Source organism: Pleurodeles waltl, chromosome 10 (assembly GCF_031143425.1).
Source record: "Pleurodeles waltl isolate 20211129_DDA chromosome 10, aPleWal1.hap1.20221129, whole genome shotgun sequence".
Classification (NCBI taxonomy): domain Eukaryota; kingdom Metazoa; phylum Chordata; class Amphibia; order Caudata; family Salamandridae; genus Pleurodeles; species Pleurodeles waltl.
The window spans coordinates 469,088,633-469,112,241 of record NC_090449.1 but is presented as its reverse complement, the minus strand read 5'-3'; the positions used below and the strand labels follow the sequence as shown (position 1 = coordinate 469,112,241).

General features: G+C 47.8%; 1 protein-coding gene across 3 annotated transcripts in view; it reads right to left on the bottom strand.

Annotated features, from left to right (window-relative positions):
* The window catches only part of LOC138261627 (trichohyalin-like), a 181,954-nt gene that overhangs the window by 22,993 nt on the left and 135,352 nt on the right, over positions 1-23,609 (bottom strand). For all 3 annotated transcript variants that reach the window (XM_069210755.1, XM_069210756.1, XM_069210754.1), the window contains one exon: positions 10,106-10,232. In XM_069210755.1, coding sequence (XP_069066856.1) covers positions 10,106-10,232 — 127 coding nt within the window. The remainder of the gene's footprint in view (positions 1-10,105; positions 10,233-23,609) is intronic.

Here is a 23,609-nt window from a genome sequence, read left to right as displayed (position 1 = left end):
AGGCAAACAGAGTGAGAAGGCCATGCGGCCTGTGGCGGGGTCGCGCGCTGTCCCTGGTGTGTGAGGCTGTTACACCGCTGGGACGCTCTGGACGACGGGGGTTGAGAGCTGAGGACCCCGTCGATGGAGGCATCAAGAGAGCGGCAGAGGCCCGCGATTGGGTGAGCGGGGCCCTGGAGCTGTGGCACGACGACTCGGCGGCACCTTTCGGGCCGCGGCTCAGGTGACTTACGCGGCTTGCGCAGCTCCTGAAGCATGTACGGCTGCAGGGGGCGGCATGTGACGAGGGCCTGGCTGCCGCCCTCATACCTGTGGATCTGCTGCTGCGGGCTGGTGCCTGGTGGCTCGCCCTGGCAGACTGAGGCCTGGTGCTGGTGCCCTGGCGACGCAGCCTGATGGCCTTCCTGTGTAACCTGGCCGGGACTGCCCTGCGGGACCCAATACGGTGCCGAAGCTGGGGGAGCACCCAGAATGCATCCCTCAATCTGTGGCGCATTGAATGCGAACTGATCAGAATACCCTGTCTGGCGCTAACTCGGGGGTGACGACGTTCCCACCAGAGACATTTTGTTTCATCTCTTGACTGCGTTGGTGTTTGATAGGCCTGGACCACCCCGGATCCTCCTCGTGCTGCCGGACGGGGGAACTGCACAATCCAAGACAGTAGTGCTTGCGCCACACATGGGTGGTGTCTTCTTTGTGTTTCACTGTCGACCGGCATGGCGCCTGCCACCTTCTTCTGGATACTTACCACTGGTGCTGGCCTGGTTGGTGTGTGTCTAGTCGGGTGACCCTCTCTGGGGCCTCCTCAAGTCTTAGGCGGCCGGATGGGCAAGCCAAAGTCTGCCAAGAGGGGTGACCATGGACGCAATGGATACACTGTCCAGGGGTCTAAACACAACTTCCCAGGTGCTACGGCAAATGGAATTCACCCTACATAATCACGCTTCACAATTCGAGAGGGTGCTGCAGGCCATACTGGACACCAAAACCACTTTGGAGACCAAGGTAGATGCCATAACACTAGATGTTAATCTGCTACGGACTGATCACCAGGCGCTGGCCGAGAGAGTGAAGGAAACGGAGAGAGATGTGGCTGCGCTGACCCCCAGTGTGAAGGTCCTCCAGGAGAAGAAGATACATTTTACCTCCAAGGTGGACGAGCTGCGGCGCAGGGCGGAAGATGCGGAGGGGAGATCACAGCGGAATAACATACGACTGGTGGGATTTCCAGAGAGAGCCGAGGGCCCCAGCACTGAATTGTTCCTGGAAAAATGGCTAACCGACACAGTTTTACAGGACAGAGTGATGAAATTATTCTCAGTGGAACGTGTGCATAGGGTCCCAGGTGCACCCCCACCGTCGGGGGCTCATCCCTGACCATTAATAGCCCGCCTAATCAATTATCGTGACAGAGACCTAGTGCTGCAGTAGTTTCGTAAGGAGGGCCCACAGAAGTTTGACCCTGATTTCACTGCCGAAGTTCAAAAGAAGCGTAGTTCCTTCTACCCACTGAAACAACACCTTCGTAAACATAATATTAAATACGCCCTTCTGTTCCTCGTGAAATTGTGAGTCCAGGATGGCCCTAAAGCACACATATTTGCCTTCCCCGGAGGGCGCATGGACCTGACTCCACGCTAAGGGTTTCGCCCAGTCCACGCAGCTGGATGACACAGGGGAGAAATGGTCGTCTCCCAGGGGGAAGTGCAGGTGCCGGACTCATTCGGGGGCTAAACCCACCCTGGCACAGGAGGTCGAGGAACGCTTCCGCCTGCTGTGCGAGACCACACAGTTTGTGTCTAACCCCTTCTCTGCATTGTGTGACCTTGCCAACACTGAGGCTGATCAAGAAGACCGTACCGAGTCTGGGGACTGGCCCCGGGGCCTGCTGCTCACCCCGCGCTCTGCAGATGATATATGACCCAGACACTTCACACAGATAGGAACCCTGCTGTGGTGGTGTCCTATGCATTCTCTTCAAGTCTGGACATGGGGTGCCTCACTGATCCAGTGAATATGCGGGCCGAGCCCCGGTCTTGCCTCTTGGGCCCTCGAACTGGGTCAGGGGGTGGCGGGGCCCACGCTGTTCTTCGGGTGGCCGGGGGCAGAGCTCTCGCAACCTGATCTCCAGTCCCGTGCCCTATTCCGTATGGACCAGTTCTCTCCCATGCCTGCTCGCAGGCTCTGTTTTGTTTTTTCATGTTTGTTGTCAGTGATTTATATTGATGTTTTATTGTTCATTTTACATGGGGCTCAACTTTTATATCCCCATGGGTTCGATCTGTTCTTGCCACGCACTATATCTAGGGGGGGAGGCCTGGGGCGCGCTGGTGGCTCTGGGATGCGACAGCGCCTGCGGTGGGACCGAGGGCTGGGCTTGCTCGCAGGGTGGAGGGTCAGAGTCATTGAGCTTCCCCACTGCCTTAAATTATTACACAGTAATGGTCACAGACACAGGCACATATTCCACACTATAACGTGGTCACATGGAACGTAAGGGGCATGGCTACTCTGCGAAGGCGACAGCGCATACATGCATATCTGAGGCGACACCTGGTACATATCGCTATGCTGCAGGAGACGCACTTATTGGCAGCCACGCTAGAGAAAACTCGCACTAGCTGGAAGGGTCAATTAGTTGGCACTACTTCCTCATACTTTGCTAGGGGCATGGCAATCTGGATAGCCCCGGGGGTACCCTATGTGATCGCCCACACGCAGATAGACCCTGATGGTCGCTATGTGGTGGTTATTTCAGGATCCTACTGGGGAGAGCATCTGGGGGGGTGACTTCAACTGTGTCTTGGAAGTCCATTCCGACCGATCCTTCCCCCCTCTGCCGTCTGCCCCAAACAGACAGATCTCGCATGAGTTCGAGGCCTGGAGAGTGAAGAACGGCTTGTGCGATGTTTGGCGTTTGGGGCATTCGGCGGAGCGTGAATACTCCTTTTACTCCCTGGTTCATGACCTACACACCAGGATAGATTTGATCCTTGCCCCACCAGCAGTAGGGCATAGTGTCCATGCCTCAGATTATCTTGCACCTACCGCTTCAGATCACTGCCCACTGCGTGTGGTTTTGCACTGGGGCCGACCGAGAACTCTGATACCTACGTGGCGCTTGCAGGCGGCGGCCTTGGCGGATCCCCCCTTCCGTGAGGAGCTTGCTCAATGCCTATAAGCTTACTTCTTACAAAATAATAACACAACATCGCACAAGGCGACAGAGTGGGACGCACATAAAGTAGTAGCACGGGGACATTGCATGTCTGCTTCCATTGGGGTCCGTTGTGTCCTGGTTAGAGAACTGACAGAACTGGAATCTAAGCTGCGTGCGACGGAAATCGCAGTGGCTAGTGGTGAAATCCCAGCGGGCAAGCTTGCTCCCTTGCGAGCCAGCCATAGATAAGCTGAAGATAGACTAGGCAAACATGATTATAGGCATTACATTACACGACAGTATGCGGAGGGGGATAGGGTGGCCCACCTGCTGACTTGGTTGGTGCGGGAGAACCCTCAAACCTCGCCCACTGGGGCGATCCGGCTAGACTCCGGAGTGATAGTAAACACTCAAGTGGCGATTAACAAAGCTTTTTATACCTACTATCAGAAATTAAACGCCCCCCCTCCTCCCTTGCCAGGATGAGTGGATGGCTTCTTGAGCTCTACCCCTCTGAGACGCCTGCGCCCTGAGCAGGCGGATGCATTAGATGGCCCCATTAATTTGGAGGAGTTACGCCTTGCGTTGTCCCAAATTGCCCAAAACAAGGCCCCTGGCTCAGATGGCCTTCGGGTGGAGTACTTCGCGTCTCAAGCAACTCATCTTTTGCAGCCCATGCTTCAGGTTTTTAAAGAAGCGCAATACCGGACACAACTACCGGGCTCGATGCGCAAGGTCCTCATAGTGGTGCTCCTGAAGCCTGGTCGAGATCCTCTCGATGTACCTTCATACCGCCCGCTCTCACTGTTGAACACAGATTGTAAAGTGCTGGGGAAAATCTTAACCATAGTCTCCTTCCATATATTCTTCAATTGATTCATGAGGATCAGGCAGGCTTCATACCGGGCAGAAATACTTTTCTGAACATCAGGAGATTGCTCCACATACTACACAATAATAACTCAGTGCCCTACCATAGTGGTGTAGCCATGTCGTTAGATAAAGAAAAGTTGGGACTTCCTTTTTAAATCGCTTGACGCAATGGGCTTTGGCGAGGGATACATAGCATGGATTAGGACATTATATTCTGGTTCATCTGCCCAAATCAAGACAGGGCAAGTAATCTCAGACTCCTTCCCCATCCAGAGAGGTACCAAGCAGGGGTGCCCGCTGTCTCCCTTTCTGTTCGCCATAGCTATGGAGCCATTGGCCGCCAGACTTAGGACGCATGCATCACAGTGGGGCATACCAAAGCTACACACACACACCCCACATTATCTCCTTGTATGCAGATGATGCCTTCGTTTATTTACGTGATCACACGGTGTCTGTGCAAAGGGTGCTGGAAACACTAGATACCTATGCAGACATTTCTGGCTTGTGGGTAAATTGGTCTAAATCGTGTGTTTTTCCCCTGACTCCTGTCCCACCGGCACTCCAATTGAAACTACCAGAATATCACTTACCGTGGTGTCATACCACCTTTACGTACCTGGGCATATAGGTATATCACTTCATGGAAGACCTCAGTGAAGGTAATATAGGTAGAGTTCTTTGCTCCATACGGGGCTCACTGCCCTTTTGGGGGGCACTCCCCTTGTCGCCCATGGGCAGAGTTGCCATTGCTAAAATGCTCATCCTACCTCGACTCCTATACTACTTCGCAGCTTTCCCGGTTGTCCTACCACACTCATTCTTTAAGACGCCGCGTGGCCTCGACCACAACACAATACCCACAGATTGAGGGGGGTTTGGGTATGCCCTATTTCGAAATGTACTACGCAGCCACCCAGTTACAATGGCCAGCTGCTTGGCTAGGCGAACGCCCCACGGCAGAAAAAGCAGTGTTAATGGATACGATGGCACTGTTCCCAATGATGGCTTGGTTGTCAGATACGTCCTGCCCCACACCACGTGGTAACGTCATATTGGACGCTGCCAATACATGCTGGCTGCAATATGTTGACGGCGGGAGACCCAGCGCACCGTATTCCCCTCTGTCTCCTCTGACACATCTACCAAGGGCCTGCTGGTAACACGACAACATGGCCCCGTGGAGGGAAGCGGGCCTTTAACGTTGGTGATTTTTACTCAGATAATACACTACTGACATTTAGTGAGCCGATGGTGAACACGAGGATACATGCTGGCGCCTTTTTCTCATATTGCACAATACAACACCTACTCAGTATCACATGGGGTACAGGCGACGATGAACCCCCGACGTCACAGATCCTCACGCTGATCTTCTCTGCGGGTGGCGCAAGGGGAGCGGTATCACGGTTATACTCCGTATTATTGTCAGGAACTCACCCGGGCTTAGAGCGCGCAAGATCTCGCTGGGAAGTAGCGCTCCCTGCGCCCCTGTCGCGGGTGGCCTGGACAGTGGCGCTTTCCTCTGTCAAGAACATCTCTCGGAAATCCAGGCACCATTACACCCAATTTAATTATTAACACCACTCCTACTTGTCCCCCTCCCACATAAAACGCATGTTTCCCGCGTCGGATCCGGTGTGCCCCCATTGCACGGAACCTCTGGCAGATTTCTATTACATGGTGTGGAAGTGTCCTCCGTTATCCATAGCTTGGCAAAGCATTACTGATACATTATCTGACATCACTGACCATGCCATACTGGTGGCACCAGAGTCCTGCTTGCTGGGACTGCGTCGCCACGCCAGAGGGGACAAACAGCTACATAGATTCATAGATTTGGCCTTCATAGTTTTTAAACGTTTAATAGCAACCCACTGGAAAGCGCCACATACCCCCAGTTATAACAGTAGGTTGTGTGACTTGCAGCAGCGGTCCCATGCGGAGACCCAAACATTGCGCCACTTACAGTACAGAGGGCTAGCACAGGGAGGGTCTGAAATCTGGGATGCCTTCATTGTATGCATAGAGGCTACGGATGATACTCGCCCACCTTAAACCCCCTACAGACATCGCTACCCTAGTTGGGCACATGCTCCTCCAGCTTCTGGGACCTTCGAGCCCTGTTGTCGTAATTCTCTCTGCACCACTGGGGCGATTCGCTCTGCAGATACAGCGTACATTGAAGGGTGGTGTGCTGGTGCTGTGTACCCCCTACCACCCCGACCAATCATGGCGTAGCTCATACTGCTCTTAAGTTATTATTGTTCAGTGCCACTCGACAAACATAATAGGCTGCTATAACATGCTCGGGCACTCTGGGTTGTCCTCCCCCCCAGGGATCAGAGTCTAGTGCTCCCCCTACATAATGCACTGTATTGCTATTTCTTGTTATGTGGCATAGTTAACTGTTGATGCTTCAGCTGTATTTCTGTTCGATTGATATAAAGCATGTCTCTAAGACTGTGAATTTGGAATGCTATCTCACGTGTGCTTTACCCTGAGAGTCTATATCAAAGTAATAAAGAGATTTTAAAAAAATGCACATACTGTTGTAGAGTCCTCCCTTTGTTTTCCTATATTAACTGACCATTGCCCACTTACCCACCTGAGTTACAATGCTTGCACATTTTCCATTGAAATGTGTTTTTCTGCTATACTGAACTGTATCATTCACATGAGTTTGCAGCTCATTGTTGGAAATTGTTTCCCTGTCCAAGTTAGCCACAGTGTTCAAGTACCACCCATTACCTGATGCTGTTTGCCCCTTTAAGTATTAGCACCCTCCCCAAGGGTGCTGAACTTCTGGAGTGTTCTTTTCTCTTCCCTCAAAAGAAATCCAACTGTGTAATCTTTCCATGCCTAAACTGCCCATGGGGGTTATACAAGGCTTATGATCAGCTATTCCCTTTGGAACAAGAGCTACATAAAAGGATATTGTTGTAGGAAGCTGGCCTGGTGTGTGGTTGACACCTACGGTGTTATCACCTTATATCAGGTATCCCCTATTAGTGAAGTGTAGGCAGTGTCTAGGAAGCCAGGGCTCTCTAGATGTAGCTGTGGATGAACAGCCAAGGCCTAACTAGGAGACATGCAAAGCTAATATAATACCACTATAGCCAGACAGCAATTTATCACACATGGAAGAACCACACAGTGTTACAGAAATAAAGATACTTTACTATAGTACCACAACACTAGAATACTTATAGGCAGTCCCCCCCCAAACTGGAGGTTAAGTACACACTAATTATATACACAATACCAATCAGTACATAGCATAAAAACAACAAGCATTGGCAATTCTTAGTGGAAACAGTGAGGGCCCTAGGGGAGGCCCAAACTATATACTAAGAATGTGGAATGCGAGATGCAGTCCCCACCCAAGGGTGTGGATTTGTTAGAGGGGAGCTGGAGGAACTAGGAACCCCAAGAGGTGAGTACCATAGTGACCACCAGCAAGCAGGAGAGCAGATGTAAGTACCTGGTCATCCCAAGGACTAGCCGGAGGACTTAGAAAAAGGATTGTACGAGAACAGCACCAGACAAGAAGAAACCAAAAGTGGATTCCAGTAGAGGAGGACCTGCAAAAGAAGGGAAAATGAAAGGAAGATGTTTATATCGAGGCTTATCACCTGTGAGGGTCTGAAGGGGTTGTCCACGGGGAGATTACGTGATTTGCCAAGAATCACAGGACGTTACGCTGATGCCGAGGATTGAACCCGGATCTCCGGCTCCCGAGGCGGTTGCTCTGACTACTGCACTACATCCTCTCTGTGATGGAGTGTCCAGTGGGGGCAGGAGCCACTACCCACCTTTCTGCAGTTGCAGAAGCAGGTCGATGAGGGGATAAGAATACCTTATGTGGAGCTCAGGAGCTGAAGAGGTGTCTTTGGAGTGGTGCAGATGCTGTGCCACATCGGTCGTCGGGTTGCAGATGGTCAGTGGTGCAGGAGAACCACCAACAAGTCTTGGCAAATACAAGAGGAGCAAAAGAAGAGTTGCAAGGCTGAAGAGGACCAGCAAGGCCGAGGGGACTCAACCCAAAGACGGGAGTCCGAGGTGACCCTCGGCAATCAGGAGAGCCAATAGAAGCAGTCACAGCCCCCACAGGCAACCCACTGGCAGCAGGCACAGTAAGTTGCATTGAGGTCCAGTCAGCACACCTGAAGAGAAGTCGCTGGAGCAGCAGAAAGGAGACTGTGCTGGCAGGATGAAGTGCTGAGGGCTGGGCTACAAGGAGCCTGAAGATGCCTTGGAGCATGAGCAAACAAGCCTTGGTAGCTGCAGGAGTCACGGTGCACAGGGGTACTGTCCTGCAAGGAGAGGCAAGGACTCACTGTCTCCATTGTTGGACAGCTGGCAGAGAGGGCCAAGGGGGCCACTCAAGACCACCACCTATGATGCAAGATACACCCCGTCCCAGAGGAGTGCAGATCCACGGTGCCGGTAGTCATTGCAGCTGGTGCCTGCAGATGCAGGGGAGTGACTCCTTCACTCCAAGGGAGATTCCTTCTTGCTTCTTGTTGCAGGCTGAAGTCTCGCCGACCTCACAGGATACACAGCTGGGGAAATGTTGCAGGTGTTGGAGGAACCAGAGAAACAATGCTGCAAAGCGAAGTCATCGCCTGAGTTGCAGCTTGTCGGTTCCAGAAGACACAGACGTTCTGGCGGAGTCTTGCATATCAAATCTGAGGACCCTCAAGGGAGTCCCTAAATAGCCCTAAAATGGGGTTTGGTCACCTGGTGACCTGTGTCCAGTACACTGGTAAAATGGCTTCACTGCACTTACGAAGTACAGTGCAATGGAACTGGAGTTTGCAGGGGCACCTCTGCTCATGCAAGGGTGCCCTCACACACAGGGACCTGCACACTGCCCTCTGGGCTAGGAGTGAGTACAATAGGGGTGACTTACAGTGATGTCGTGCAGTGACATGTTGTGAAAGGGTGCATGCACCTTTTCATGCAGGCTGCAATGGCAGGCCTGCAGACACATTTTTCATGGGCTTCCATGGGTGGCCTGATACATGCTGCAGTCCATGAGGAACCCCAGGTGCCCCAGTGCCCTGGGTACCTAAGTACCATATACTAGGGACTTATAAGTGGTCACGAGTATGCCAATTGTGGGTGTGCAAAATTCGAGGCAACCAAATTTAGAGAGAGAGAGCACAATCATTGGGGTCCTGGTTAGCAGGATCCCAGTGAAAACAGTCTAAACATACTGCTAACAGGCAAACAGTGGGGGTAACCATGCCAAAAAGAGAGTACTTTCCTACAATTGTTTCCTATCTTCAAAAAATATTTGATAAATGTATTACCCCTTCATGGCCATAAGCTGTTGTGGTGGAAAAGTTCTCATTTTATTAAATGTAGCTGGCAGAATAGAAAGTCCACGCTGCCTTGGTATGACTGCTAAAGTGATATATCTCTGTGCAGAGAGCTAAACGTGGGCTTTCCAAATACATTTCCATGCTTTAATTGTTAGAACTGTCTTGCCTTCGACTTTACTTCCTGTGCTTGACTTTTTTAGGACTTTTAGCACTTACTTGGAATCTTAATTCAACTAATTATATGTTGTAAATATTATTGTTATATGGATAGCATCCAAAATCAACATTATTATTGGACTGATTGAGCAGCCAGCTGGAGTGACCCTAGGATTAGATGTCACAGTGTTGTACGACCTTTTTACTTCTGTTCTATGTATTTTTCTCTGTAAGATTTGCAGTGTACAACTGTTGCAAACGTGCTATTTTCATATTTCTTTCTTCATTTTTATAGTTTCACCACTAGTGATTTAAATATTTTGCCCCAGTATGCAATACACTGCAACTAAAAACCTTGTCAAATCAAACCACTGTATGGTCATGGCTCCATGGTGCTGTCCGAACTCGTAATATAGGGTTTATGTTTCTAATAATGCGAAGGAGAGAAGCAAGGTGCCAACAATACAATTGACCTTGAAAAGGCAATTGATTAGACATTTTACAATTATTTGTGAAGAAAACTACTCAGACATAAAAAATGAATAAACATTCACAGAAGGAAAGGGTGCGTATTCTGCTTTACCCAATAAATGTTTCACGTCGGGAAGCTCTTTAATGTCCTCCCTTTGAAAAAAATCTTCCACCTCCTTCCATTCTCTCCACTCTTCGGGTGAAAACAACATTGTAACATCATCAAATGTCTGAATATCCTGAAACACAAATATTTGGAAAAAGGTTCATGGCAGAAACAACAATTTGACACCATCACTATAATGAAAAAAACATTAATACAAAACTGTTCTTGGTATACCTTGTTTTAACCCGAGTTGCAGGTAGCTTAATTACTACCAATTAACCGCACCATACTCCATAACTTGCTTATCTATGATCCCTAGGATCACACATTTTGTCCTAGGAAGACACTGTTTTTGTTTACTTCTACTGGTCAAGTCAACTGTTAATACGGGTAAAAATTAATTTGGTGTGTGACAAGTGATATGACTAAAGACTACCCTTTCTGCCTTAAAATGAATTATTCACAATCGTGTATAATTCATATGTTTAAAAGAACATTTAGCTAATACACAGTAGAGCATCAGTTGTTAACCTTTGGTCCGGGGGGCACTGAGGCGCCCCTAACTCCTACTAAGGGGATGCGCAACTGCTTATAAAATTAAATAATATTAACAGATTAAAAAAATTTATTCAAATGAAGAAGCAACATGTAATATAGAAAATGCTCAAACGTTCTGTAAATGTGAACGAATTTGAAATTGAAGGCTAAAAATGAAGTCGGTATCCTCAGCCTGATTTATGGGAGCAGGGCAAGAGCATCAAACAGAATATAGTATGAACAATGGATGGCCTAAATTCAAATTAGAAAAGGTCCACCCTTCCCATTAAAATTAAAATGTTGATTTTTGAATGATGTGTTGGGGAAACATATCTCATTATTTGCCTATTTGTTTGATGAATGCTTGTTTCTGTATTTTTGGATATGGTTTCGCAGTTCAAATCTTCTAAATTACTGAGTCTGGAGTCCTCAGCTTTCAGTAATGACTCCGATTCTAATAATGAATCAGTTGGGGGCGGGGGTCCACGGATTACAGTACTGATTAAGCATGTGTACGCACAAGTGAAAAGGTTAACAACCAGAGCAATAGAGCATATTTCACAAGGGCACCTTGAGACCAAAGTTTAATCTGCACAATAAATTACTGTGAGCTTCCTATGTCCAATTTATCGTATCATAAATCCAGGCTCCTTAATATCGGTAAAATAACATTTGGGAAGAGTTCACTGCAGATGTGAACAGCAACTAATAGAGATGTCTACCAATCCAAATTCTTAAATTAATAGCTAATCCCAAACTCTGGGTCAGGCGAGTGCACTTTGGGAGACTGGGCTTACTATATCGGTTAAAATGTAGTTCTCTGTGCAAACTACTTTGAGGAGGCATATCTTATTATCAAAGATGTTGTCCATTCCAACATCTCACCATAACACATAACGCACATGTCCCTAATAAATGGATCTATAAACCATGTTTCTGCAAGGTGCTCCCAATCAAGTAGTAAGTGATATGTTGCTTAGAATAATCACTAAAGATGCAATTAGTGATCACAAGGGATATAATGTGCATTGATGTTTTTGCCTTGACCGCAAAGGACCAGAGGTCATGATGGAGTCACTAATCCCATTTTGGGCACACATTTATGCATACTCTCGAAAAGGATTACATGGTTAGTGCAAATTACGAATGTTTACTCTTGCAATTTATATCAAGTGACACCTGAAGCAAATTGTGAACAGTAATAGCTTACATGCAGATTGTGCAACACAGTTTATTCAGAAGTCCAAGGTGTCAACCTTTGACAAGGATGCATTTGCTCACCCACTAACTTCCCCAACCAGCAGCAATGCAAATCCGCATGTGTGCAATTTTCTCCTGAATTTTGTGGCCCCACCATGATTAAGCCTTACTGCATAACATAGCTATAAATGCTTTGAAGGCATATTCGTAAGACAATTCCCTCATAGTACATTTCTGCTTTGGTTGGGTTGGCATGAAGGGTTCATGACTCTTAAAAGTAAAACATTCAACTTCCGGGTGGAGTTAGTGGTCCAAGTAAATGGTTACAAATGCTTTTGTATCTTCAGGGAAGGCCCGGTGCCGCTATCCTGAACAGTAAACCACTGTGATGTTTAGGTGTATGCACTGTGAGAGTAGCAAGTTGCATTCATAAAGCTGCATGTGACAACACAGGGAAGAATGCAAGATTGAGATAGTTTCCTAGACCCAAGCTAAATACATAAATAATGTGCATGTTGTTCAAGAATATTTTTCTCGAATAAGACCCGGCATTTTAACTGAAAGCCCTGCAGTTGGGTCCTCCTCTAGATACACCAGAGACTTTAGGTCACTATCTCACTGCAATCTGAAGAATGCAACTGACTTTGAAAGGTCTTTTATCCATCTTTGCAAATTAATTATATAACATGAAAAGGGTCAAGACCTGAAGTTTTAGATTTGTCAAACTTGACATTCCGGATTATGCCAAGATATACAATTTGTGGTATCAAATAGACATTGTGATGCAGGATGCAGTGTACAGCACATTTTTTTTTTTTTTTTTAAATCTGTTTATTAAACACATCACACGAATAACCGTACATGTCACTCGAATTAGTAAGAGAATAAACATTTTTCCCTTGTCATGTGCCTCTGCACGTACTTGTAATTCCCATACAGTACGGTTACATTTTTAATGTACTGACATACAACTTAACTTGAAACAATTTAGAACAATAGCAGTAGGCATATCTATAGTTTTACTTAAGTATATTTAATAGTATTCTAAGTGACTACGGTAACATTCAGCTATATAGGCATGAGGTATGTTAGTGCTTGTTTGCATGTTATATGGTTTGTATTGGGGTGAGGGCAGGGGTAACAGGGCATCGGCCTCTTCTGTCAATTTGTGTGTTCATGTCTGGGTGAAGTTGCGCTTATTATCCAACTGTACATTTTCGGGCTGATATGGCGAGGTTAGTTAAGGTACTACGTCAGGTGTGATATGTTTTTTTTTTGTTTTTTTTCGTGATTGCTTAGTATTTACTTACAGGCTGTTTTGTTCATGTCACGTATTTCAAGGGGGGTATTTATCATCTCTAGACTCTATTTGTACTACAAAGTGGTCCCAGTGTTCGGCACCCTCTTGTATCTGGCCTCTGAGTTGCAGCTGTTTTAGAGTGTGGGCCTCCGCTAGTGTGGAGCTGTGTAAGGCTGCAAGCCAAGCGTGATAGGGTGGGGCATTAGGGGCCTTCCAGTGTGTAGCGATCAATCGTTTGTATATTACAAACGCAAGATCTATAAACTTGTGAGTATGTTTTTCATTCTTGCCCCGGCGACGTATGCCCAGCAAGCAGGATTCTGGTGTGGGAGGAAGCGTGTTTTCTATTATATCTGCAACCGTCTCGGTGATGCGGCACCAGCCAGTATGTATTGCGCGGCATTCCCAAACCATATGGTAGAAATTTGCAGCAGGGGTAGCACATCTAGGGCATTCTGGTTTAGAGTTTGGGTATATTTTGTTGATACGGGACGGAGATAGATATGCTTGATGAATATAATTGAATTGGGTATATCTTAGTCTAACGTTACGGGATACAGTTTTAATCGTGGTAAGGGCAGCTTTCCAGGACTTCTGGTCGACTGGTGTGGGGAGGACCCCATCCCAGCGGCTTTTAACTTGGGTCAGAGCAGTACAGGTATCTGTTAGGAGTATTTTATATCATTTAGTAATGCTGCCCTTTATATTTCCTTTAGTGAGTAATGAGGTGAGTAGAGGGGATTCGTCGGGTTCATTTAGGTTGCGCCCCCAAAAGTTTTGTAGAAGTTTGTTAATGGCATTAAATGTTAAGAAGGCCCCAGGTTGCATGATACCGGCAGAAACGAGCTCTGCAAAAGTGCTTGCTTTAGAGCACGAGTACAGGTCCCCCGTGTTCAATGTCTTAGTTATCCGTATATCATGGTGCTGGGAGAGAGCTTGGACGCCTGGTACCTGAGCCAAAGGTATTGCAGGCGAGTAAGGGGGAGTTGGGGTTTTGCCCTGAACATATCTCCGCCAGCAGTATCTGGCTGTTTCTACCAGGGGATTTCTGTTAGATGGGTAAGGAGGTTTGGACATAAGTGATGTCAATATCGTTTGTGGTGCCACACAAGACATTATCGCTGTACATTCTGGGGTGGGTGGTTCGTTAAGCCATGTGGTTACCCATTGGAGTTGGGCTGCTGCATAGTATAACTCAAAGTTCGGCATGCCGAGTCCACCTTCCTCCTGTGGATATTGTGTAATGGCTAGGGCTACTCTCCGTCTGTCCCTGCCCCACAGCAAATCTGTTAGCAGGGAATGTAGTTTATGAAAGAATGAACGTGGTAGGGACAATGGGAGCGCCGTGAAATAATATAAAAATCTAGGTAATATTAACATTTTAGCTATGGCCGTTCGGCCCATGGGTGATAGTGGGAGGGAGCTCCAAAATGCCATAGATCCCCGAGTTGAGCGTAGCATCCTATCGAAATTGCCCTCGCGTAGGTCTGTCATGGAGTGGTAGACCTGAATCCCCAGATATTTAAAGGTCTGGTATGCCCATGTCAGTTGGTGTAGTGGTAATAACGTTTGCTTCTCAGTGGGTATACGGGTAAGCGGGAAAATACATGATTTCGCCCAATTAACGCTTAGGCCAGAGGATAAAGCAAAGTTATCCAGGATTTGTATAACTTCTGTGAGGGAGGAGGTATAGTTCCGCAAATATATTAAAGCATCATCCGCGTATAAGGAAATAATATGGTATATGTTGGATTCTCGGATGCCCCATCTGCTTGCCCAGCTGCGGAGTTTAATTGCCAATGGCTCCATAGCTATTGCAAATAATAAAGGGGATAGAGGGCATCCTTGTCTAGTGCCTCTTCCGATGGGGAACGCCTCTGATATCATTTGGCCCGTTTTAACGCGGGCTGTTGGTTTTGCGTATAGCGTGGCAATCCAGTTGATGAAACCGGTTTGAAAGCCGAACGCCTTCAGTGTGCGGAAGAGATATTCCCATCCGAGCGTGTCGAACGCCTTCTCTATGTCCAATGCCACAGCCACTGCCTCAGTTTCTGTGGCATTGTGTAATATACGTATTAGGCGTCTTATGTTTAGAAAAGTGTTCCTCCCTGGTACAAATCCAGATTGATCATGATGGATTAAGTCTGATAAATAAGGGAGTAGCCTATTTGCTAGGATTTTCCCCAGGAGTTTACAGTCAGTATTTAACAGGGAGAGTGGTCTATAGGATTTGACATCAAGTGGGTCGCGTCCTGGTTTTGGTAGCACCACTATCAATGCTTCGCGCATGGAATCTGGCAACTGCTTTCTATTTCGTGCCTCATTAAATACCTCGATCAAAGGCTGTAGGAGATGAGCGGATAATGAGCTATAATATTCCATTGGTAGTCCGTCTGAGCCAGGGGTTTTACCACGTGCCATTTGAGAGAGAGCTGTGCGTAGTTCTACGCTAGTGATGGGACCATCCAATGTGGCAGCGCTATCAATGATATTCCTATTTTGGGGAATCAATGAGAGGAGTTCAGAAAGTTGTTGTTCATTTGGAGGGTTAGTGGGCTGATATAGGGAACAATAATATGTATGAAAGGACTTATTGATTCCGGCTTGAGTGTTAATCACTTCCCCTGTGTGTGTTCTTATCGCGCCTATAGGTGAGGACTGTAATGGTTGTCGGACCAACCATGCTAGTAGTTTGCCCGATCTGTCACCTTCAGCATGCTGCCGGGCTTTAAAATGTCTATAGTCATGTCTGCTGAGTCTGGCATCAGCTTCTTTGTAGTCAGATTTTAGCGAGTTTAGTGTTTCAAGCGAGGTCACGCTAGTGGTGGCCTCGGTCTCTACCTTGCGCATTTTAGATTCTATCTCTAGTAGTTCCCTGTTAAGCATTCTTTTGACCCCCAATGAGGCTGCAAGGCAGTGGCCGCGTATAACCACTTTATGAGCGTCCCATTCCGTGGCGCGCGCTGTTGCTGTGTTTTTATTTAATGCAAAATAATCCGACAGGCATTTAGCTAGTTCAGCATGATAAGGAGGATCTATGAGGGCATCTGGTTGTAAACGCCATGTGGGAATGCACGTATGTGTGCGACCCATTCTCAGGGTAGCTTGAAGCGGATTATGATCAGATATTGTGCGAGCCAGGTAGCCTGATGTGATTATCTTTGGAATGATGTCTTTTGATGCGAATATCATATCTATTCTAGTGTATAATTTATGCACTGGGGAGTAGAAAGAGTATTCGCGGTGTGTGGGGTGGCCAGTTCTCCAAATTTCACTTAGCCTATTATTGGAGGCCCACTCAGCAAGTTCGAGTGAAGCACGTTTAGCTAGGGTATTATCCAACGGAGGGGTAGAGCGGTCTCTGTGAATGTCTAATACGCAGTTAAAGTCACCGCCCCAAATGGTATCCATCTCCGGATCATTGAGTTTACTACTGTTAAGTGTCCGTAGAAATTCCCATTGATTTGAATTGGGAGTATATATTGATGCTAATGCCATGGGATCCCCATCTAGGGCACCTTCCAAAAGGACATATCGGCCACCTGGGTCACATTGTACGCGGGACGTAACATAGGGGACCCCAGGGGCTATCCAGATCGCCACTCCCCTAGCATACGTTGAAAAGGTGGTGCCATATAATTGTCCTTTCCATTTTACTTTTGTATACTCCAAAGAGGGCTTAGCCAGATGTGTCTCTTGTAACATGGCGAAATGTATTTGATGTCTCCTAAGGTATGCGTGTATCTGTTGCCGCTTACACGGAGATGCCATGCCCCTTATATTCCATGTGAGTATTTTATACTGCGGGTTATACTGTTGTCTTTGGGTTGCCATGGATCATTTGTACTTGTGTGTATAGACTTTGTGAGTTTGGTGGGCCGGCATTTTTTGCATCTATAGTGTATGTCACGCCCATTGCGCCTAGCCAATTTATACTGCGGATACCTAGTGTGTGCTTGTTATTAGCAAACAAATAACATATACTTCGAATACTATAAGCTAAAATATGCCTCTCTGTTGTGACTCTGCTGATTAAAACAATAACATTAACTATAACTAACAATAACGGTGGTTGCGGCAAGGGTTTTAACGATACAATACTTGCCAACCAGGTGGAACGGTCCATATGGTGCGGGGGTGTTTCAAATAAGTAAGTTCAAGTCAATGCTGGTCCGACCCGTTATGTTCTTGTTGAAGTGGCTGCTTTCTGGGGCCAACCATGAGTCTGTTGCTGCAGTCAAGGGTAGCGACGAAGCAGAGGCGGGGTCAGTGTGCAGCAGTAAATTTTAGCGGGCGATTAGTGGCTTCTTCTGTAGGATATCATGTACCGTTGTGTCCGAGACTGGTATACATTAGCAGATGTTGTCCGCTGTTCGTGGAGTAAGATTGGGGAAGCAAGTAGAATCTGTAGAGTCAGAAAATACCCCAAGCTCGGATTCTAATCCCGATTGCGTCGATACGGACCCCGGGGATGCATTGGCGAAGAGGGAAGTGGTTTGCAGTAGTAGAGAGCGTTCCACGCGAGACTGTTCAGGAGTAGGTTTAGTGTCTGGTTGCCTGCGGGGTTTGCGTTTGACACTAGAAGGGTGATTTTTGTCTTTGGGGTTTCTTGTATTTAACGGGTCAGCGAGTCCCTTTGCGTGAAGCCAAGTCCATGCATCTTCTGGTGAGGTAAAAAAAAGAGTGCGGGTATCATCCTGTATACGAAGTTTGGCCGGGAACAGCAGAGCGTATTTGATGTTGTGGTCTCTTAGTCGCTCTTTGACCCGAAAAAATTAGTTATGCTTTTTCTGTACCTCTGCTGTAAAGTCCGGATAGGCCGATATGTCTGCTCCTTCGAAGCGCATTGGGCCTGTTTTACGAAACAGTTGCAATATGAGGTCCCTATCACGGTAATTGAGGAGTCTTGTTATTAATGGACGGGGCTGAGAGCCAGGTGGCGGGGGTTTTCCGGGAACCCTGTGGGCGCGTTCTATTGAGAAGAACTTCGGGACATCGTCCTTCAGTACTGTTTCTATTAGCCATTGTTCAATGAACAGTTCTGCGCATGGATCCTCAACACGCTCAGGAAACCCCACGAAGCGGATATTGTTACGTCTTGACCTTCCTTCTGCGTCCTCGGCTTTGAGCCTCAGTTCCCCCAGTTCAGCTGTTACAGCCCCCATTTGCGATTGGAGTTTGGTTATCGCTGGTGAGAGGAGTGATGTGTCTTTTTCCAATCCTGCGACCTTTTCAGCTAACGCATGTTGGTCTACACGCAATATGTTAACATCTTCGATTACCGAGCCTATTTTTGCTTCCAGGGTAATTTTGGTGTCTAGTATAGCTTGTAAAATCTTTTCAAATTGCGTTGTGTGTGTTTGGAGTGTTATTTCCATCTTTTGTAGCGCTTGTTGTGTGGCCGAGGTCTCCGCAGTTGGTGGAGGGGCACCAGCATCCATATTCCCAGAAGGTGCGCGCGGGGCCTTTGGTTTGCCCATTGATTATTTACGTGGCGGTATTGCTGTTAGCAATTGTCTTTTGAGTGACTTCGATAGGTTAGGAATGCAAAGGTTTGTTCCTTTAAAGTGGAAATCTTGCTACGTGTCAGGTAGATAAGTTACTCCTCATTCGGATGCTAGAGCACCGTGTCCGTTACGATTGCGCGTTGTTGCAGAGAAGTAGGGCCCTTAACTTGGGATCAAACAGCGCTGTTTGGAGTAGTGAGGGCTAGACAGTAGTACTTTGCCTGCGTGATGTACACACTTTATAATAAAGAGCCTCAGGCCTGTCTGGTTAGAGCGCTGCGGGGAACGCTGCGGCTGGATATAATGTTGTGCCCTGTTGCATGTTTTATTGCTGGAGGGGTCCCTTTTTAATATTGTGCTGCTACATGAAGGCTGGGACTAGTAGGGCACAGTTTTCTTTGGTGGTCCTGACTTTTCTTTCTCACTTTTTTTTTTTTTGTATTATTTTATGTTTCCCCAGTTGTCTTTGCTCCTTATTTCTTAGCTATTTGTTGGTCCAGGTTTGGTCCAGGGAACGCCTACACAGTGTCACAGGGTGTTTTCAGCCTGCCGCCCTGGGTGTAGTGTCACGGGCACACCCTTTTCCCTGGGGATCACAGTTTAGGCTCGCGTGGCAGCCTCGAGAGTCCAAGGTGGCCGATTGTCCCAACGGCAATAATTATTCGGGGCGAGTGGAGCGAGCTGGCTCCCCCCGGGAGCGCAGCTCGTATCAGGTTATTCACGGCCCACGGAGAGGGTCGCCGCTCCAGACACGCGGCCTTGGATCAGGGGTGCGGGCACCGACTCACCGCTACCGGAGCCCGCCCCCCTCCTCGGGAAGCCGGGCCAGAGCTCAGCGCGCCGGGAACCCGTCCGCGGCACCCGGCGCGGTCGCTATGATGCAGGAGGCGTCACGGCTCAACGGCTCCAGCGAGCGAGGTCCAAGCTCCGCTGAACTCGTCGGCCGCTCCCGGGACCGCAGCCGACTTCTTAGCTCCCGGAGTGGAGCGAGCCGGCCCCTCCCGGGAGCGCAGCTTGTATCAGATTATTCACGGCCCACGGAGAGGGCCGCCGCTCCAGACACACGGCCCCGGATCAGGGGTGCAGGCGCCGACTCACCGCTGCCGGAGCCCACCCCCCTCCTCGGGAAGCCGGGTCAAATCTCAGCGTGCCGGGAACCCGTCCGCGGCTCCCGGCGCGGTCGCTATGATGCAGGAGGCGTCACGGCTCGACGGCTCCAGCGAGCGAGGCCCAAGCTCCGCTGAACTCGTCGGCCGCTCCCGGGACCGCAGCCAACTTCTTGGCTCCCAGAGCACCCCGGTTGGGTTTAAGTGAGGCAGTGACGACGCCCCAGAAAGAGCATGCGGCCTCTCGCACGGTCGCTGGTGCGGGCGCCTGTTGTAGGATGATAGACACGGGCCGGGATCGGAGCTACAGATTATGCGACCATCCCGGTCGCCATTTTGGCCACGCCCCCCGTGTACAGCACATTTCTTAAGCACAGCAGCAACACTAAACATGGACTCTGACAAAGTGAAATTAACGATGTTAACAAGGGATTCACACAACTCAGAGAGGGATACTGTGTCCATGCATCTGCAGATTGTGCCATCCAAGTAATTACTGTGGCTAGAATGTCTACATCTTTGACTCATGTGTCACTAGCAACCCAACTATCACCATAACAAGCATCATTTAACCTCGACCATAGAAGCAGAACCAGCTGATCCAATTTCCCATTCCTCATTTCCCATTCCCCCATGCAACAATAAACTATACCAACGCCACCGCTGGCTACACAACCAGCTTTACCACTTGCTCACATAGAGAAACCTGTAACCACGAGATACAAGTATGAGGGGACAACAAGCATTGTCGGTTGCAGATGGCAGGGAAATCCCTGCACCAGGGAAATTCATGGTTCTTGTGAAAGCAATGCTGCCAGACAACTGAGAGCTATGCTGTTGTTACAGAGGAGGGTAGATGCCCCTGATAATGGACCAAATGGGTTTTACACCTTACATGGAGTGGTACTAGCCCACATAAGACTGTCTTCATTTCACTATGTGCGCCAGTGTAGGTAAACTTGGAGACACAGAGGGATCTCCAATGGCATACTGTAGAAGACTTACCACCTCAAACCTTATCCTGTGGAGAAACATCATGCAGCTAATACCTTCACTAGTGCGCCACTGGCAGTCAAGAAGGCCTTTGTTTGGAGTGTAAATATGTTGTGATGTGAGAGAATGTCCAACACACAAGAAGCACGCATGCAAAACATACACAGCCTGACACATTGGGGAGGGGGCTCTCACCCATCTGAATCTTTATCATTGTTTTTAAGCGCTGGATCTCATCATTGTGCTATGTGAAAGACGCGGCATATGTGGTAGTGGGTTTGCAGCATGTCTCTGTTTTATACTGTTCTGCAAGCACTGAAAGCTTTGGTTTAAAATTTCAAAGATGCACTAAGTCACCAACCAAGATGTATTGTGTCTGCGCTTTCATCAGCACTTCCATCATCCAGGGTTCACTGTAGTGTCATATTTGATAAGATAACAAATGCTCTGCCACCTACACGTTAGATAAGTACTGTGTTATGAGCCCTTGTGGCAGTGTGATATTGGCTCACCTAATCACCGATCTCTAAGGCATTCTCTTCCAAATTGGTCAGATGGGGCTGAATCGCAGAACATGTAGGAAGCATGCATGCCCCCACAACCGATTCTACATGCATGTTCTACATATGAGTAGCAGTAACTGCAATGGCTGCAGCTAACCCATGATGTATATTATAACTCACTTGTTGAGCTTGAACCTCCTTAAAACTTCCTCCTCACTTTGACCAAAGAGAGTAACTAATTGCCTAAATAGCTTCTCCTTTCTCCAATGCTGGGCGTTTAGGCCCCTATCCACTACACTAAGGCTGTCAATATGACATTTTGTGTTACATTTTGGGTGCTGATATATAGCTTGCACCTTGTCATCTCCTGGTTCAGTTTTATGCTAACTTTCATCCGCTTTCCCCTCTTTCTGTGACTATTCACAATTTAAAAATGCTTTGTGGTTTGTGACTCTTGATTAGGCAATCTATCTGTGAAAGACCATTTACGTTTGCTAATGGTGTATTTCCTAAATTTTAGGTACTCAATTGATATTTCAGAAAACAAAATTGTTGTTATGAGTAATTTTGCAGCTTGAAGAATGTTGTTGATTCACATGCTGTGCATTAATCCTCCATCTAGTGGCAGGGCCAAGAAACTTCTGGTTAGTCCTCTTGTCTCTGTTTTTTTCCTTTGGGCCTCATCTGTAGCCATTTGGTGCTGTACCCCTCCTCCTGTGATGTCTGGTGTGGGCCTTCGAAGCCCCTGTGCGTGGTCACCATGTTCAGATTCTTTTTTCCCCTTTAGCGACTCCTTTGATACTTGCAGGCTTCTGTTCAATCTCTCAGAGTTGTAGTATCTTTCCCTCCTAGTCACCTCTTTCCTGGGAGGTAGAGGGCTGCATGTGAATCCAGAAAATTCTTCACGCTGCAAATCTACTCCTACTGGTAAGTAACCATTACATTTTGCAGCATTAATCTTTTTCTGGATTCACATGCAGTGCATTGATTTTGTACTGGTATCCTGGCTCACTGTTGACATTGGTGTTAAAATAAGGTTGAGCTGGAGAACAGATGCTTCAGTACTCTCTATCCCACTTATGCCTCTTTGTTTATCTGGATGTCCACACTGTAGTGTTTTGTGAAGGTGTGGCTAGATAGCCATGTGGCTGCCAAACATATTTGTCATTTGTGGTCACGTATGTGAGGAAGGCCAGGTTGGATCCCTTATTCCTGTCTTCTGGTATCACAGTTGGATTGTTTTAACTATTGACTTTGCGATGATCCCTTTTGTTACCAGTGTGCACTTCTTGGGGCTTTCAAATTATATGAAGAATTGACTTCCCTTTCTGATCTTCCTTGTCCTGTCAAGCAAGTTGCTTACCTTCGGTAATGATATCTGGTAGAGATATATTCTAGTTGAAGATTCCCCACCTTAGAATTTCCTCCAGGTGTCAGCCTGGGTCTGGAGATTTTTCTTCGAGCAGTACTCCTGCGTGCCGATAGGTGGTCGAAGTCATTGGCGTCATGGTCGCTGTGATGACGCCGCAGTCGTATATAGGCACCACCCCATTGTGCTGACATCAGTTTCTTTTCACGACTTTCCACACCAGTAGCGCGTTGCCATGAAGAACACTAAGAATGGTACACCAAAACTAGGGCCCTGAAAGGGAAAGTTCCTGTCCCTAGAAATCAGTTCGCAGAGCAGGGAGGATGGGAGAGGTGGTAAGGAATCTGCAACTAGAATATCTCTACCAGATACATCATTACCGAAGGTAAGTAACTTGTTCATCTGATAGAGACTTCTAGTTGCAGATTCCTTATCTTAGAATAGATACCCGAGCAACACAATCCCCAGTGGTGGGCTGCGAACTAAGATCACACCAAAACGTCCTGCAGGACTGAACAGCTGAAGTAGCCGTCTCTGCGGACCTGACTATCCAGGCAGTAATGTTTAGTGAACGTCTTCGGGGATGCCCAAGTCGCTGCCTGGCAGATATCTAGGACTGGGAATCCGCGTACTAACGCTGTGGGGGCAGCAGTTGCTCTGGTGGAATGAGCACACAAACCCTTAGGGGGTTGCTTTTCACCAAATCATAGCACATCTTGATGCAGAGGACTACCCATCGTGAGATGGCCCTCTTCTGCACTGCCCTTACTTTCTTTGCACCCACATAACCCACAAAGGGTTGTTCTTCCACCCGGAAATCTTTGGCACGATTGAGGTAGAATGCCAACGCTCTTTATGGATCCAGGTGGTGGAGTCTCTCCTCCTTATGAGATGGATGTGGTGGTGCGTAAAAAGTAGGCAAGGTGATTGATAGGCCTACATGAAAAGTTGTCACGGCTTTGGGAAGAAAGGAAGCCCTGGTACGAAGCACCACT